Below are 19,257 nucleotides of genomic sequence, written 5' to 3' on the forward strand. Positions count from 1 at the left end.
CATACAATAGCTGTATTGCTATTTCAAGTAAATCTATTATATATATATATATATATATAAATAAAATGTGTGTGTGTGTGTGTGTGTGTGTGTGTGTGTGTGTGTGTGTGTGTGTGTGTGTGTATGTGTATTCGATATGATGGAAAATAATATTAAAAATATTATTGCTTATCTTGAGAGTATTGTGGCGAATTCACAAGTGCAAAAAGACAAACATTCATAAATAGGGAAAGAGAAAAGTATATCGCGTAGGCATATAAGTACATACATAATGTCATGACTTTGATAGTTTATATACCGTTTGTTTTCTGTTCCTGAACTCTCTAAATAAGTGTACACTTAAAATGAAATAGATAGATGTTTCAAAGTTAGCGAAAGCAAGAAGGAACGTTCCAGTGCAGTCTAGTGCAGGAATAGAAAACAAGCCTATACACGTCTATATGTTCGGCAAATTTACAAAGCTGGATAATACTTAATATATACGTGCGTGTATGCATGCATGCACACATATATGCATGCTTGGTTAAAGCTGGCATGGCTTTACACACGCGCGTGCAGTTATCTCTCTTTTGATTCTCTCTTTTATCCTCTCACTCATATATGAAAAGGGAGAGGGGATTGAAGAGAAGGTGGAAGAGCGAGAGCGAAAGACGGGCGACAAGCAAGGGCAAGTCGGAAAGCAGCGCGGACGTGCGGAAGAGTGGCAGTGTGTGTCGGCGTAGAGTGAGCGAGCGAGCGAGCGACGAGCTAGGCGAGCGTGTGCGGTGGTGGTGGTTGACGACTGGTGCCGTAGACGGACGGACGGACGGACGGTCGGTCGGTCGGTCGGTCGTTCGTTCGGTCGGTCGTTCGGTCGGTCGGTCGGTTGGTTGGCGGTCGGACTGTGATTGTGTACAAGAACGGAAGGAAAAAACGGAGTAGGAAGTGCAAAATTTACGGTGCACTGTGCTGGCTACGGTGTGAAAGAAGATAGTTGGGTTTTTGTGTGGAGTTTATCTCGGCGGTCTGAAAAGGGAGGATTATCGTCATCGCCGTCATATCTAAAGGGTCTCGCGCGCGCCTACACGGACTGGAGTATCGAGGCATTTCCTATTTTTTCCCGTGAATAGTATATTTCCTTTTTTCTCATTTTGATCGCCGGGGACCTATCGTCAAGCGGAAGACGTCAAGAGACGACAACGACGCGTGGAAATATAACCAAAAGAGGAACGTGTCACGAAAAGCGCAATGTCCGACCGAGAGAGCCTGGACGATCAGCCGCAAAGTAAGAACAGCCGGACGAAGCGCTATGACTAAACCTTCTCCATATATCATATTGCTTTTTCTTTTTTTCTTTTGCCCTGCTGTTCTCTTTGCCATCTCGGGCAGTCGTTCGGCCGCAGTGCCCTGGCAACGTCGCGTCGAATGAATGAAAACGGAGCATAGATCGCTCTGTTAACCGACATTTCTCTCTCTCTCTCTCTCTCTTTCTTTTTCTCTATATCATCTTTGTCTGTGTATTTGGTGCTTCTTGCGTGGCACGGCCTGTTCGTGTGCATATTAAACTCGAAGGAGAACGAACAAACGCTCATCTTGGAGTTTAACGAATGACAAACCTCCGCGCTTTCGCTCCGTTCGTCTGCGAGAACTCCGGAGAACGACGTATTCCAATCGCGAAAACGCGATCAGCAACGAAACTCATTGCATCAGCATGCATGCCGCGAGCATCGTCTCTCGCATCTTTGCGCCGGTTTTGTCAAGCGCCGCGCAAAAGGAATCGCTATTTTTCAACAGCACCCAAGATTCAAGATGGCCGGCTGCATGTCGGTCGAGAAGAGCCCCTTTCGTCCCCTACATGCTCCGCTCTCTCACTCCTTTGGTCGCGAGCCTCTCCCTTCCTCTTCGCTTTTTACGACGCGCGCATGCATGCGCGCACATAGGCACACACGTATACAGTGCCGCATTAACCTGTTTTGCACCCATACACTGAATTATTTTGAGTAACAATTTTCTCAAGAGATATTAGAACATTAAAAATTATTAAAATCATTATATTATTTTATAACCCTAACTTTTTATTACGCAAGTGCTCATTAAAATTTTACAAAATTCACAATTTTAAAAATTAATTTCTTTGAGATGTCGTTTTAAGAAAACCTTTATTTACATCGAGTTTAATTTCCTGGGGGATACACAATTTTTTTCACTGTTTTCAATTTTTCAAATATTTTACAATGCTTAATTAAACAAAAAAATAAAATTAAAAATTGCCATTCTAAACATATAGTCCACTCAAGTCTATTTCTTAATACGGAATTGTACATATACATGCGTGCGAGCGTGAACGAGTATTTTCTCTATTGCTCTCATGTGTCGATATTTGTAATTTTCAACATTATCCTGCGTCGCAATGCCGGTTCTCTATGCGGTGCAAGCTCGTTTTTCTTTTACGAGCCGGTAACGAGCCAAACCAAAATTTTGTTGCGATTGTATCCAGATAACACAAAATCCAAAATCGGATTATAAGTCATCTTTAAAACACTTTATATGTTTTATGATCTAATTTTGGATTCTGATTAAGAGTCATCTCAACCACGAAAGAGCGCAAATATAATGTAATTTAATTTCTATAATTACCTATCAGTAGACAACGACGCGTATATACGTGAGAATATGCAAACAATGCAATTGATTGTTTGAATTAATCGTATAAATTTTATACACGTAAAGCAAGTTTTTTAATTCATTGATCGATTAAACACATTATGCGAAAATACAGCTTTTGCAGAGCAAAGTTGTATTTGTACAGAATGCGATTGATCAATCGAAGAAAAAAAATTCGCTTGTCATACAAATCATACTCGCAGTGTCTCTCTCTTTTCTGTTTTTTTTATTTTTTTTTTTTGTGTTTCTTTCCGTATCGCATAACGTGATGTCTTTTGACCTCAAAATGATAGGATTATGAAAAGAATATCTCGAATAGATCTGTTACGATCTTGTCTTTTTCGCGTGTTTAAAATTCGAAGCTTTTGCTCTCTCTTTCTTTTGCTCTCTTCTCTTCGATTTACGTACTATATGTGTACGTTTTTTTTTATGCTCTTGATCTCTTTTTCCATGTCTCATATAGCCGATGCATCTCTGTGAAGCTAGCACCCTCACCATTAAAAAAAAATTAGAAATATGACAACATTAATATTTTCTTTTATTTCTAATTTATTGCTCTAGTTTCGAATTTATTACTCTTATATAATAAAATTGTTAAAACTTAAAATTAAAAGTGAGCTTCTTGACTTAACACTAGTACTCCTACTTTGGAAAAACACGTATAAAGTATTGTAAACAAAAAACGAGTAAGTACGTTAAAATTTTTTTGCTAATTATTACACTAAAATACTGCAAAGAGATTGAAAGTATTGATTGATAATGGATTTATCCAATATCGATAACAGAAACGTATAAGAGTCAAACGGCCAGAAAATAAGTTTATAACAATACTGACATGCTTTTTGAATTAAAAATACGCGGAATAACTTCTTTGGAGATTTATTATTCATAAAACAAGTTTAAAAATGATGAAAAATTTGTAAAATACAAAAGTACATGAAATAAATTAATTATCGTGATGATTTTGGTATTAAAATGTTTTCTGTTTATTGTTTTTAAAATAACTCGGTCCCAAATTTATTGCTCGTAGTTTAATATACTTTACTCTTGTACGCAGTTTTGGCACCGCTAATGTCTATCGACTTTATTAACTTAAACCATGAGCAATAAATTTGAGATCAGGTTATTTCAAAAACAATAAATTTATGAAACATTTTAATATCGAAATCATCACGGCAATTAATTTATTTCATATATTTGTATTGACTCTGTACCAAATGTACGTGAATGCAATAAGTGTTCATTGAACTAGTGAAAAATTTATTAAAATTGGTCTAATGATGTATTTTATTATTATAATGATTTAGGTTATATAAAAAGATAATTTGCGTTATTAATTTATTACTCAAATTTATTCACTGAACGAAAATTGTACATAAATGTAATAAAAGTATTCACTGTACTAATAAAAAATTAAAATTGGTCCAATGATGAATTTTATTATCATAGTGATTTAGAAGTTTTATTAAAAGCGTAATTTGAGTTATTAAACTATTACCAGAATTTATTGTAACAATGAATATTACATTATACAATATTCTTTGAATTATATTTCTTAAACTAATATTTAAATAAAAATGTTTTCTTTAGCTTATAATTAATTTTATTATTCTTATAACTCAATCTGTTTTCATTGTTTCGTATATATTCAATTTCTAATTACAATTACGTATTGTTTTACAAATTTTTGAAAACGCATTGGCGGGATTCGAATCTGACATTTTGGAACGATAGCCTAATACGCTAATATTGAGTTAATCGTACGCTTGTGGTATCGTTATAAAAATTTAGATTTCAAACAACGTTGATTTGAACAAGAAACTTGCGCACTGATAATGAGTATCGCGCGAACCTAACCTTTTGATTATTTATCCTTTAAAAATTTTATTTGTTTTTAGACATTTCCTATTTTTTATGAGTATACAGATTCGACTGTTATATCATATTTTTTAAAATATTTCAAACTTAACACTAATGTTTTAAATTTCCTTTATATTTTAGTTTATAACTTAAATGTTTTATATCTTAAATTAATGGAGTAAATCTGACACAGAAAAAAACATTTTTTCAGTGTACTTTTGTATTTTATGCAGTTTTTATTATTTTTAAACTTGTTTTGTAAACAATAAATCTCAAAAGAAATTATTTTGTTTATTTTCAATTCGACAAATAAATCAGAATTAATTTTATGTTATAAACTCGTTTTTTGATCATTAGCTATTATGCATTATTGTAATTGATATTGAGTAAATTAAAAATCAATGTCTATAACATCTCTTTACAGTATTTAATTAATTAGCAAAAATTTTAGTGTGTTTTTTTTTGTTTTTTTTGTTTGTTTATACTCTATACGTATTTATCCGAAGTGGGGATTTTAACGTAATGTTAAGTCTATCCCTTCTTTTGATTTTCATTTCCAGTGAACGGATAAGCGCACTAAATTCGAGATTACGACAATAAATTAGAAATGAGCAGTTAATTATGTCATATTTTCAATTTCTTTAAATGATGGAGATGCTAGCTTTTTCGAGGTCACCAATGTGACATTTACACTATCTGTCTTTTCTCTATCTCATTTTGTTCTTTATTCAATCAAATTAGACTTACAATTAGTGCTTCAAAGCTAATGAGTATTTACGTATATTATTATTTGTGACCTTGGCATAGTTTTGATAGTTTTATCAAGTTTTATTTAACGCATATTCTCAACTGTTTTTGTAATAAGGAAAAAGCAATGCAAAGAATTATAACTTTAAGTTTCCAAATTTCTAATTAATACTAATAGATATAGGATAGAAAATATACTAATAGAAATACACTAATAGGAATACCGTACACTAATAGATTTAGGATAGAAAATATGAAATTTTAAAGAAAAATATCTGTGTGTCTGTGAAGTTAATACGTTTTATTAATTAAAAAAAAAAAAATAAACATTGATAGTTCCAGTAGCACTTTTGATAGTTCCTGATAAAAATTTAAAAAAGTTCCGCATTTTTAATTCTAGAAACATAAAAAATGGCGTGCTGACTTCACGTACATTCCAGCACATTTTCCTTTAAAGTACCGTAATATCAAATATTACGATATCTGTTAAAAGTATCTGATAGTTCTAAGATAGCTACTACTATTTATATAAAGTTTTAGAAAAAAATTTGAATAATTAATTTTAAATCGAAAATTAATATATCATTCTAACTTCACAAGCCAGCACGACATATTCCCCTCTAAAATATCAGAAGCAATCGAATATTACAACATCTGTTAATAATTTTCATTAGTAAGTAAACGTGGATTTATTATCTGAAATAATAAAAGTGCCGAAAAAACATTACAATTGATGTATATATACTTATTATTGATATAAGTTATATTGGTTCTATCCAAAAAGAGTTTTTTTTTTAATTTGTTTATAAGCAAGACGTTATAACGAAAATATAAATTAAATACAGCGTTGTATAGAAAGTATGAATATAGTGTTACAATAATGAAACTGTGGACATTAATAAATAACTATTATTTGATACTTATAGAATGCAGTAATTTCTCACAAAATATTAGATCATGAGAAACATAATCGAGGAAATTCTATTTTTGATCTCATTATCGACAACAGAATACATTAAAGAGTTCTCTGAATCACTATAGGTAGAAATTTATCAGATATATAGAATAAACGTAATTTACAATTTACTGAAAAGGAAAAAAAAGGATGCGTTTGTGGAAGCAGGAGGATCGTGGAATACTAACAACTAATATCATGAAAGGCATTTTTATTTATAAAAAACAAATTAATGATCTTTCGTAGACTTTACACATAATTAAGCACCAGAAATCAAAGTCTACGAACATTTCTTAAAATATATGCTATTAAAATAAAATTAAAAAAAAAATAAAACTTGAACTTTTTAAAATAATTTCTTTGTTTTTAATGAATACTATACAGCATCTATAATACATGTAAGATTGTAAAATTGCAAGAGAGATGCACATAGCGGACAACCATATTCCACAACCACATATAACATGACTATTTGCAGAATTTATACACACATTACGACACACATTAAGTTCAGTATATTATTTGAAATTCACACATTCAAGGGTTTTAATTTAGATTAAAGTTAAAAAATATGTAACATACTATGTCTGTGAAGTTATTATTACAAAAACTTGGAACAGCACCTATGTTTAAATTAAGTACTTTTTATATGCTAATTATAATATACTGTATTTTCAGGTTTAAAACTCGAACGGTTCAACAGAAAATCACGATTGAAAGTGGGGATACTGGCTTAAAGTTAAGTCAGCACCTATTTATTGTAATTATTTATAAAGTTAAAAAATTAATACAGTAGAATTAAACGCTTTTTATATACTTTTGAAATATGCACAATAAAATTGTTGCGTTTATTCACTTTATTCTTTTAACCAAAAAAGCAGCAGTATATTTGTGCGTGTTCATATTGGAGGTGGTTTTTCGGCCAATTTGATATTTACTTTTTTTACTGGCACTCTTGTATCAGAAAGGATGGGGGGGGGCGGTCTTCGAGGGTGGTCGGTCGAAAGGGATGAGTACGAAAATCTCGTTGTGCATATTTCAAAAGTACATAAAAACACTTAATTTCAGTGTATTAATTTTTTTATTTTATAAATAATTACAATAAGTAGATGCTGGCTTAACGTTAGCCAGCACTCCTACTTTCTGTAATTATTTATAAAATAAAAAATTGTTTATTTTATAAAGTGATTTTCTGCTAAACCGCTCGAGCACAAAAATTGAAAATACTGTACATAATTAGCATATAAAAAACTTAATTTTAGTGTAGTTGCCGTTCCGAGTTTTTGTGGTGTTAATTTCTCAACATAAACATACTCTTAAAATTATGTAGAGAGTTTACATCTGTAAAATATACCGGTGTGGATTTGGCACTTTATTTTTAAAAAATAAACATTTTATTCAGAGTTCCATTTGCACTCACAATAGTTCTGTCGATTTGAACAAAAAAAATTTAATTTTAAAAATATATGGTACCAACTTTCTGTTGCACCCCAAATTACGAAAAAAATAAATCATCAAATTTTATAGTTCTCGAAGAATTCTATACTTTTTGATCAATTTTAAGAATAGTTCCACATATTTACTACTTTTAAACAATTTTTTTTAAATCTGAACGCTGGCACTCCATTCTTCGTGGAATGCGGTGCCGAGAGGAAAACCGCTGAACAAATCGTGCACACTAATGCTTACTAATGCCCAATTATTGGGCATTACTGTTGAATTTTTTATGCAATGCCCACTAATGTCCTAGTAATATCCATTGATGCTTTAGTAATGCTTTACATTGCCCCAGTAATGCATAATAATACCTCGTTTCTTATTATATAACAATAAAGCTATAAAAAAATAAAAAAGTAAATTAAATTGAACCAAACATATTAGGTTTCAAAAATATAACATATCTTTTTATTATTAGTTTTTTTTATTATTTGTTTTATAAATAATGTTTCAATCACAATTATGATTACAAAATGATAAATTATTATAAAATAAAAATGTTTTTTATATAATAATGAACAAAATCTATATTTTTTCTTTATATACTGTATAAAATTAAAATATATCTTTATAAAATAACATCTTTAATAGATTTACTTAAATATAAACGCTTTAATGTAATCTTTATTTAAAGAAAAATTTCTTTAAGTAAAAAGAATTCGTTTCAATCAAAGAAATTTGTGCATTGTTATATGGTTAAAGAAATTTCTTCGGTTTGAAGAAATTTTTTCTCTGGATGTTAAATTTAATTACTTATAGCGTTTTATGTTTGCTGATACTGATATAACATTAATATCTTGTACATATATAAAAAGTTAATCATTTTGTAATTTACTTTTCATAAACTTGTATTTTTTACTTATAATTGATATGTTTGAATGTAAAAGGTCCATTTCCCATTAATTCTATTGGGTCATAAAAAATAAATTTTGTTTTAACAACTGTTATATCTTCATCACATGACCAAACGAAAGAATCAAGTTCTGATTTAAAAAATTTTATTTTTACATTGTTTTTATTGTATTCAATAACTCGACCAATATAACATTTATTATCATAAAAAACAGCATAATAGTTTTCTAATAATATCTTTGACTCATTTTCAAGAAAATATTCACTTTTGTCTTCTAAATTAGGATACTGTATTTCTTTATTTTTAGAACTGGAAAATTGAGAATATTTTTTTTTTTTTTTTAGATGCAATTTGAATACTGTTTTTTGTTGATGTTTTGTCATTAATAAATTTATCTGCACTAATTTTGCCTTTACAATTGTCAAAAAGCCAACAATATGAAGACTTCTTAATAACCATTGTTTTGTCATCAATTTGAATTTTTATAAACGATGAATTTTCTGTTATTGATTCTAGTGGAACTTGTTTTGAAAAATCTTTTAATTGTAAACTTTTCAATTCTAAATCAGCATTATGATTATCAAATAAAATAGTGTTATCAATGTTTTCAATATTTGTATCTATATCATTGTACTATTTATAATATAATTATTGTCAATTTTATGTTTATCGTCATTGTATTTAAACTCACTTTTTATTTTTTGGAAAGAAATATCTATAAATTTCCAATCTTCATCATTTTCGATTTTTATACCTAGCTGTTTAGTTTCTTCAATGACGTCTTTCTGTGCATTTGCAACTATTTCTTTGATATTCAAATTCTGTATATCTTCATATGTAGGAACATTTTGAGTATTACATTTTTTCTTATCTTTTCTAGGAAATAAAAATATTCCTGAAAGTTTATTTGTTATAGTATTCATTTGCTTTAATCTATTAACACGATATATTAGATCTTTAATGCTAAAGTTAATAATAGTTAAATATGTAGAAGTCATTGATTGAGCTAACCGAAAAAACTTTTCACACGTTTGGCTACTAAATTTTATAGAATAAAACATTTCGGGCTTAAAAAATTGGTTATTATTTTTAAATAAATTAATTAGTTTTATCAAATTATGTGCATTCAGTTCAGGGTTGGCAAAATTCCACATTTTTTTGATAAAGTCCATGCCAGTAGCAAAAACTCGGTATTTTCCGGGAGAAAATGGTATTTTCTGGAAAAAAATTGGCAAAAATAATAATAAATATAATTTAATATAATTAAATACAATTTCAATATAATTTAATATAATTTTTTTAATTTTAAATATAATTTGCCCGAAGATTTTGTTAATTTTGTCATGCATTTACATAATTGTCCAGCGAGTTCAGCGTCAATAGAGAGAGTATTCTCCAATTTAAGTTTCATCCAAAACAAAATTCGTAATAGATTAGGAATCGACGTAACAAATAAATTAGTTTTTTGTTATAAAATGTTAAATGGCGAACGCAAAGACGTTAATGATTGGTAAACATTGGTAAACATAAAATTTTACTATTTAATTATTTCTACTGTTACTATTATTACTATTAATTAATACTATTACTTACTATTACATATAATACTATTTTGCATTTAATTACATATATTAATTTAGAAAGATTTTATTAGTTTATTTTATTGGTTTATATAAAATTCATTAATATATATAAGATTATATATATATAAGATTCATTATAAGATTACAGCAAAAATATTTCTTTTGCATATAAATATATTTTATTTAATAGTCACTTTTTTAGTTCTTGCCAGTTCATTCCAATTTGCCAGTTTATGGTATAAAGTCCGGGACGGTAAAATCTGGAATTTACCATGGATTTAGTCCACTTACTGGACTTTTCCTGCCAACCCTGATTCAGTTCTATACAAAGATAACAATTATTAGTTAAAAAGTAATCTTTTGTTGTATAAGTCTTATTTTTCTTAATCCATGGTTTTTATATTCGTAGGAAAAAAGAATGTAATACCATATGTAATAAACTCGAATACTTAAAACTGTTGATTCATCTAAAAAAGATAATATAAAATTCGTTATATTTAATGTAGAGATATGTTTTTGAATTGATAGTGTAACAACACAATGATAATAAGAAAGCCTTCTTTGGTCGTAGCTAGATCTTAGTGCCTATATTTATTCATATGATTTTATATACTTCTTCGAATTCAACCAGAATGTGCGCCGAATTTTTTCCGATCGTAACACAGCATGTTGAATAAGAATTAGTAATATCACGATTTTTATTTAATTAATTAATTTAATATAATAATTGATGCTGATTTGCATTTATATACCTATTTCCCCTCTGAAAAAACTCATTATATTTAAATATGCAATTATATCATTACTATTGGTAACTTGCTTTAAATGATTGATTATAGATGAAGAACACAGTTTTGCTCCTGCGAGATAATTCATTTTATCTTCTCCTTTTAAGTCCCAAGATGACAGAAGATGTTTATCTTTTGAAACATTTTTTACTAAGTAATGAAGATGGTCAACAGTAGCAAAATAATTTCTATTGGAAGTGTTATTTCTTCTTTTAAAAAGCTTGTCCGCATTTTAGTAATGATATGTGTTGTATCTTGAATGTAACATTTCTCTACTTTATCTATATTTATTTGAAACCAAGGCCATGTTGAATTCCATGGAAATATTTCATTTTTAATTGGTAAAAAATTAAGACGCATTGCTTTTAACAAACGACTATCTCCAACAGCTGAAAAACCTGCAATAATGATTCCATATTTTTTTGTCTCTTTCTTCATAAACTATAAAATTCCACTGTTCAAAGACATCATTTGTATCAAATTTATTATCCGCACTAAACAAAGGTGAGAGGACATCACGAGAGAAAGGTTGAGCCATTATTACATATGCGTATTTAGCTTTGTTAGCAATCTTAAAAATATTTTGTATAGCTTCTGCAGATGTGGCGATGTACTCATTTTGTTCAGATAAGCCGTTTTTTAGAGACAAAGCAAATCCGAGAACTTTATTTGAACGCGAATCATACTCGATTTTTCTTGTAATGTGTGTAGCATCTTTGGCTATCTAAATAATTTTTGGAACATTTCTCTCATTTAAATATTGCACTAAACCAATAAAATCAATCACCTTCTTCGGTATGCTTACAATTAATAAACGAATATCTGTTTAGTGTAGTTATTGAAGGTAATATGTTTGGTAAATTTACATACAATGTTTCATATATAACAATCTTCCTCTTGTATAATAAAGATAAGTTGCAAATTTTTTCGTAGCTTTATCATAAGAGTTTTTATTCGTTGGATGCTTCGAATTTATTAATGACATATTTAAAAATTTCTTTAAAGCTATATAAAACTAATTCATTATCTTCTATATTAGAATTTATCTCTAATTGTTTTATTTTAGGTAAAAAGTTTTAGTTACTTTAATGTTATCATTAAAAATTTTTGCAACTTTTTCAGGTAAAACGAAATAATCTGTTATTAAAGTTTTATTAGGCTCTAATTTTTTGGGGGGCTTTCTTTAACCTGTCAGATCTTTGATATTTAACACTTTGAAATTTAGGTATCTCTTCATATTGAATATCTGCTTTAGAACTTGAAGGAATATTTCTAATATCATCTCCTTTTGTTTGATTATTTGAATCAATATTAAGATTAATAACTGATTGTGAGATAGAATCAGAAGCAGTATTGAGATCAATAGTATTGAAAGTCGTTTCAAGATCAATAATTGAAATAGAATCAAGACTAGAATAATAGATTTCATACTGTTCTTGAACATTTAGCAAATTATTTACTGAAATTATATCCATATTTTCTACATTTGTAAAAATATTTATTTTTGTAATATCTTTACATTGACTAGTTTTATTTATACTTTCAGCATTATTTATACTTATTTTCAGATTCGATATTTTGACATAACTTTGTGTTTGGAGATTTTGGTGATACATTTTTAATTAGTAATCCGAATATAATTAGTAATCCAAGTGTTTTTACTTATAAATTTAGTAGTTACTATATCTCTATTTTGAATATGCTTTTTTAACAAATGTCTGAAAATTAGCATAAATCTAACGTTTTAAATTTGAGTTTTTTTTTTGAAATTTAGATATACTATAATTCGATCCACAAAAACATGTTATAAAACATTTCAATTCATTTCTTTCCATACTTGTTATAATTATTTGATCAAGTAAATTTCGCAAAACTTTCTATTCAGCTTAGTTTATTTTACCTTGCGTCCTAGAAATAATAGCTTTTCTTATTGTTTCATTTTCTTCTAACAGTATAGTTTGCAATAATTCATCAGAGAGAGGTAACAATAAATTATTTTCTATTATATTATTTACGGTAGAAAATGATTGAGAAATACTTGCTTCAATTAAATTTAAATTTGATCGAATTAATCCCTGCTTTTTTTTTAGTTCCTCTTTCAGTTCTTTTTTTTTCAATTTTATACATACTTTCTAAACTGTTTTTATTTAATAATTTTTTCTTATAGTATTTAGATAGATAAAGTTATTATATTTTTATGCCCGGGCACAAATTGAAACAATGAAGGATTTTTCCAGTACAGGCCATAATATTCTAGCAAATCCTTTTTGTCTATGATATTATATAACTTATTTCTCGCAAATGATTTGAATTTTGTTAAGTCAGTATTATTTATATTAGCTATAACGGTCCCATTTTTTAATCCGTTAATTAATAAATTTTTTAAAGTTGAAGGAATTTTTAAATTTAAAGTTGTTTGAGCTTTTGTAAAGGAATCTTCTAAACAAGTCGAGTGCTGCAAATCCTTAGGTTCTTTTTCAAAATCTTTGTTGGTATTTGTCATCTATAAAATATACATTTTTAAAATAATAGTTTAGTAAAATTTATGTACATATACATATGCTTACATACACATTTATTTTATTTTAATAGTAAAAATGATACCTTAATCCTAGACTATAGTTTGCTAATTATAATAATATATCACTATGTTCTTAAATATATTGTTAAAAATAATTTTAACAAGTTGCTTCTTTGATTGCTTTGTATGTCAATTGGTAAGTTGTGACACTAGAAGAAAATTTATAAACGTAAATTAAAAAAAATAGTTTATTTACTACTGAATGAAGATTGAATTCTAATAGATGTGATAAAAAAGCATAACTGCATAAAATTATAAAGAAATATGTGAGATTACATTTTTGGTTAGAAAATGAAACTATTTAATTGCATTTAACATATAACACTGCAAGTTCTAATGTTCTGAAAATACGAATCTTTTTGTGTGCGATAGCAACCAATATTGCGACCAGTATTTAAATAATAGTGGAATTAAAAGTATAAAATCGGAATCAAAAATCTAGTAATGCGTAAAGTCTGATGATTGCATCAGCAATCCTGCACAAATTTTTGTAACGGACAAACACGTTCGCACACAACAAGGATTATAGAGTTTGCACTCTAAACGGACTCTATAATAGTTGAATGTAAATCTCGTATCCGTGACAGAATGTAATCTAATCGTAACAAGCGACCGAAGAGACAGTTAAAAACATGATCGTGAATAGCGCAATTTAGGTTAGGACTCGACATGTTAAGTCAGTATTGCGATATTTGGCGCACGGCATGATGAAATAAAGGGAAAGTATCATTATAAACTGAAATTTGTATTTAATTTCTTTAAAAATGATGATAATATTAATTAATACCTAATAAAACTCAATAATACATAATAATATTTACCAATGTCCATCCAATAATACATAGTAATATCCACTAATGCCCACCAATGCTCATTGATGCCTACCAATACTCACTAATGCCTACCAATGCTCACTAATGTCTACTAATTCTTAAGTAATGCCCAATAATGCCTCAAATCTGTACACCAAATGCCCTCAGCGGTTTGCCTCTCATGCGGTGCTGACAGTTCCGGTCAATTTGTTGGCAGTTTTAAAGCTTTCTATAGGTTTCGCCAAGAGTTCCGAGTTCCGGCTTTAACCACTTTTTAATAATTTTTGAACCCACAAGTTGGCACCCCACATAAAAGTTTAAGGATCACCTTAATGCGAGTTCTGGACGAGTTCTAGACATTTTTCGATAGTTCTAAAATCTTTCTATAGGTTTTATCAAAAGTTGCGGCTTTTAAACATTTTAAAATAATTTTAGCACCTGCTAATGCACTAGTTAAAAATTATTTAAAAATGTTTAAAAGTCGGGGCATTTTACGAAATCTATAGAAAGCTTTAGAATTATTGCAAAACTACCGGAAAATGCCAAGGAGCCGTCCAGAACTCGCAATAAAATGGTACTTTACTCTTGTGATGAGGTGCCAATGTTTGTGTTTAAAAATTGTTTAGAAATAAAAAACTCATAGAATTCTTTTCGAAATGGTCGGAAGTATGCGGGAACTATCGAGAATTGCCAACATGTTGATCGGAATTGTCAGCACCACATTTTACAAAAGATGGAGTGCCAGCAGTCAGATTAAAAAATTGTTTAAAAATAGTAAATATGCGGAACTATTCTTAAAATTGATTAAGAACTATATAGAACTCTTCGAGAACTATAAAATTTTGTGATTTAATTTATTTTTTTCATAATTTGGGCTGCTACAGGAAGTTAGCACCTCATATTTTTAAAATTATTTTTTTTTTGTTTAAATTGACAGAACTGTTGTTCTAATCTATCAGAAACTGTAGAACTATAGTAAATGCAAATGGAACTCTGAATAAAATGTTTATTTTTTTTAAATGAGATAGTAATTTCGTACACGCTAAAAATGTCTGCTAAATGAGAAACTGAAATTCAGCTTTTATAAAAACGGAGCGGACACTAATGACCAGTAATTATCCTACAATGTCTAAATAAATTGTAACGAAATAATTTGAACAGTTACTCTAGAATTCAACTTGAATATACAAGATATCATGATATTTCACCATCCCAGATATACCTCACGGTCTGTTTTCATAATATAAAAGATTGCTATTTAATATAATTAATTTTTTATTAAACATATTTTTCAACTAGGTAAACTTGAATAATTATTTGTCTCGAATAATTAAGTCTAAAAAGCGAACTTTTATCCTTTATTTTTATCACACAGCATAATTTTTATTTATAAAATTTGTTTTGTGAAAAATAAAATTTTATTGCTAGTTTAAGCGCATTAATATTTCTATTATTCTGTTAAGTAATCACCTTGTTTGTCTTGATAGAATATGGGAATCCAGGCGGATTGGATGCTGGAGGTGCTGACTTTGATTCTGGTGAGTACTCCATTGTGCATAGTAATTGAAAGGATAAGCGAATTTTGAATGGATATGTAATATTCATATAAAGCTGTATGTACTCATCTAATCTATCTAATACAAACAAATTTAGTTATATTAAGTTACATGCATATGAACGTTTATTAAATTAGGTATATTATTTTAGTTAGGAATATTATTAATTTACAATATTAAAATAATTTCAAAATAATATATAATGTGATTTGTCTTGCTTTCTTAATTAATTTCTTTTTAAATACATTTTATTACAAAATTTTTTATTTTAAACAAAATTTATTGAAATACAAAGCAGATAGGAAGTTTATGTATTACTTACTAAATTTAAATAAAAATATATAATTAGATATATGTATGAATAAAGTAAACTTTGTTTATAATAATTTCATAATTGAATAAAATTCATGAAAACGGCGTATACAATTGGATTTTATTTTATTATACAGTTATAAATCACCACGTGGTAATCTTGGATAACCCTAATGCCAGCGGTATTATAACTTTCAAGTTTTGTAACTTGAAAAGAACTTAATGAAAAAATATTTTATTATAATGTTTTAAAAACGTTTCGATTTTAGCTAATAAAATATGTTCTTAAAAAAATTGGGCTTTTTGTTAAAAAATCTTGAAGTAATCTTGTTCTGACCTTGGTAACGCAATCCATAATGAAACTAATAAAATCAGTAAATAGATATTTAAATCATACAACTTTTGTCTGAAACATTTTTTTCATATTTTGCGTATTTTTCGAATTATCCGCATAGAGGGCGGTAAAATATCTCATCATATATTTGTGTGTGTGCATTAGCTGTCAAAGAAAAAAGTTTTTATTTTTTCTTAATTTCTTGGCTCAAAAGCTTCCATTTCATGCCAAAAATACACTCCTAAATTTTTGTTAAAAGTTATTAAGATTTAGAGATTACTAGTGAAAAATTTTTAAATCAATTTTTTAGATTTTTTAAAATATATGTATAAAAATGGTTTCCGAGGCATAATCCGAGGTTTTAAATATGGTTTTATGGTTTTTTGATCGTTGAATACGTCAGTCATTTATTTAGCTCTACGATATACATCTTAAGAAACACATCCTGATTAATTCCAAAAATAATTAAATTTCGAGTTTAAAGTCGATTTTAGCAGCGTTTTACATGTTTAAATGAGTCATTACCTCATTAGAGCTTGTGAAATGATTTTTTTTTATTTTTAAAATAGAAAAAATCCTTTTACAAGTTTTAAAGTACACTATTTTATGGTTTTGACATCCTCAAATTAAATGTCTTAATTTAACAATAAAAAAACTGTTTATGAAGATAATGAATTGAGTACATATTACGAAAATATGATTTAATTAATTGCAATAAATCACAAACAAAAATAAAAATGGAATTTTAATTGAATCATATTTTATGATCACGATAATTTATAATAAACTTACAAATCTTGTCATATATATATACATATATATATATATATATATATATATATATATATATATACATATATATATAGGGGAAATTATAAATTTATCGAGATTATATTGATTACGGTTCCTCTGCCCTTTTGTTTCTGAAGAATTACCATTCTAAATAATGTATCACTCAATGATTTCGATCACGTCCAACATGTCCAGAAACAAAATATAATGGAAATAGAAGAGGCTGACGATAAACGCTTATAGATATATTCGCAAAACGCAGAGTCGAAATACAAAGTGAATGAGTGGCCAGAAACACAGTGCAACGTGCGCGTGGCAGTGAGCCGGCACTAGAGCGCAGTCAGCTGGTTGTGACGTCATACACTATGTCGTCGATAGGTATGAGCGGCAAATGGTGGGAGAGGCGCTTTTCTCGTGCGCGCGCGCCTTGTGATTTAAAACGCTCTGAGTCACGTGGCAGGCATATCGGTCAATGGGCGCAGATTGACTGCGCGCAATCGCGCATTCCATTGGCATGACAGCGAGCTTCACGAATGACCGGTCATCATTCGCATATAATTTCGCGTTTGATATTCGAATGCCCGTCTCCTTTCCACAATCGTTTTCGTCATCGTCATTGTCACCAACGATGACGGTTACCTTACATCTAGATTGTTTTCATTGATAGAACATGTGACAACAGGCGCGCGTAATTGATGCCAGGTTCTTTCACGTGCTGTATCATTATACATTGACTACGCCGACGACTCGGTATTGCCGATTGCTTTCACCTTGTCTTTTGTCATCGACTGGCTACGCCAGATATAATCGGCAATACTGATCGCAGTATATCGCGTGCTCGTTTCCGCGAACAGTTTCATGAGATCTTTCCTCATATCGAATACGGACTCTGTGGATACGTCGGATTTGGCGCGAAAATAACTATCAATTTAACTGAGCATGTGAAATACTGTATCTTGTATAATTTAAAACTTTGACTTTTATACAAATTTTTATTACTACTATATTTTGATGAGTTCTCAGACTTTAATGTTACGTAAAAGTGATTTTTATGTTCAGTCGTCATTATTAAAGTGCAAAGCTCTTATCTTGCAATAACAGGGTTGGGTAAAAAACAGGTTTTTTTGGTTTAAACCTGGTTTTTTGGGTTTTTTTATTTTAAAACTTGTTTTATATGTTAATGCAATTTTAATATTTTTAATTACAATATATAATATAATATTTAGCACTTTTAATATTTAATGTTAAAGCTATTTTAATATTTATATAAGAATTTTAAAACATAGACAAATGTTTTTGCTACATACACAATTAACAATATTCTAAAAATATAATATATGTACATTTTTATTTGGATTATAAGAAATCCCTGCATATGTGTGTTTTTTAATGATTTATTTTATTTTTTAACTTTTATCTTTTTGACATTGAAACAAAATGGAATGAAACGATATTGTACATTATTTTAAACTGCTAAATAAAATAGGTTCAACCATTATATAGTAGGAACTAATAAAAATTTATTTGTAAATTGTAATTTTAATTACATATAAAAAGTTGTGTATCAGTTTTTATTATATAATATTAAGATGTTTTTTTACTCTTAGTTTAGGTGATTTTTTTTTCAAATAACAAAAAGAAATTGAAGACTTTTTGTGAAAGCTGCAAATATTTTTCAATTTTTAAATTTTCGCGGTTTTAAATTATTATTATTATAGAAATGAGGACTTCACACATTTCATTCATTTTGGCGCAGAACTTCTCTAGAAGGTTTTATATATTTAAAAATGCAATTTAAAAAAGAAACAAAATAATGGGAAAACCAGGGTTTTGATTTTAAAAAACTACGTAATTTAAACCGTGGTTTAAATCGTGGTTTAAACCATTTGGTTTAAATCATGCCAACCCTGTTATAATATGGTAATTTTAAGGTGTTTCCTTATT

At 28.6% G+C, this 19,257-nt stretch overlaps 1 protein-coding gene and 1 long non-coding RNA gene across 3 annotated transcripts in view; both read left to right on the top strand.

Annotated features, from left to right (window-relative positions):
- Positions 1 to 633: 633 nt before the first annotated feature.
- The window catches only part of LOC105198064 (transcriptional activator protein Pur-beta), a 121,281-nt gene continuing 102,657 nt past the window's right edge, over positions 634 to 19,257 (top strand). The window contains exons 1-2 of one of the 2 annotated variants that reach the window (XM_011164708.3): positions 634 to 1,264; positions 15,807 to 15,857. In XM_011164708.3, coding sequence (XP_011163010.1) covers positions 1,228 to 1,264; positions 15,807 to 15,857 — 88 coding nt within the window. In that variant the 5' untranslated portion in view covers positions 634 to 1,227. The remainder of the gene's footprint in view (positions 1,265 to 15,806; positions 15,858 to 19,257) is intronic. The other variant, XM_011164709.3, reaches the window with a different exon arrangement.
- LOC120357633 lies at positions 1,271 to 7,712 on the top strand. The gene is made up of 2 exons (XR_005574645.1): positions 1,271 to 2,594; positions 5,851 to 7,712. It is a non-coding gene; the product is annotated as an uncharacterized LOC120357633 (long non-coding RNA).

Source organism: Solenopsis invicta, chromosome 4 (genome assembly GCF_016802725.1).
Source record: "Solenopsis invicta isolate M01_SB chromosome 4, UNIL_Sinv_3.0, whole genome shotgun sequence".
Lineage (NCBI taxonomy): Eukaryota > Metazoa > Arthropoda > Insecta > Hymenoptera > Formicidae > Solenopsis > Solenopsis invicta.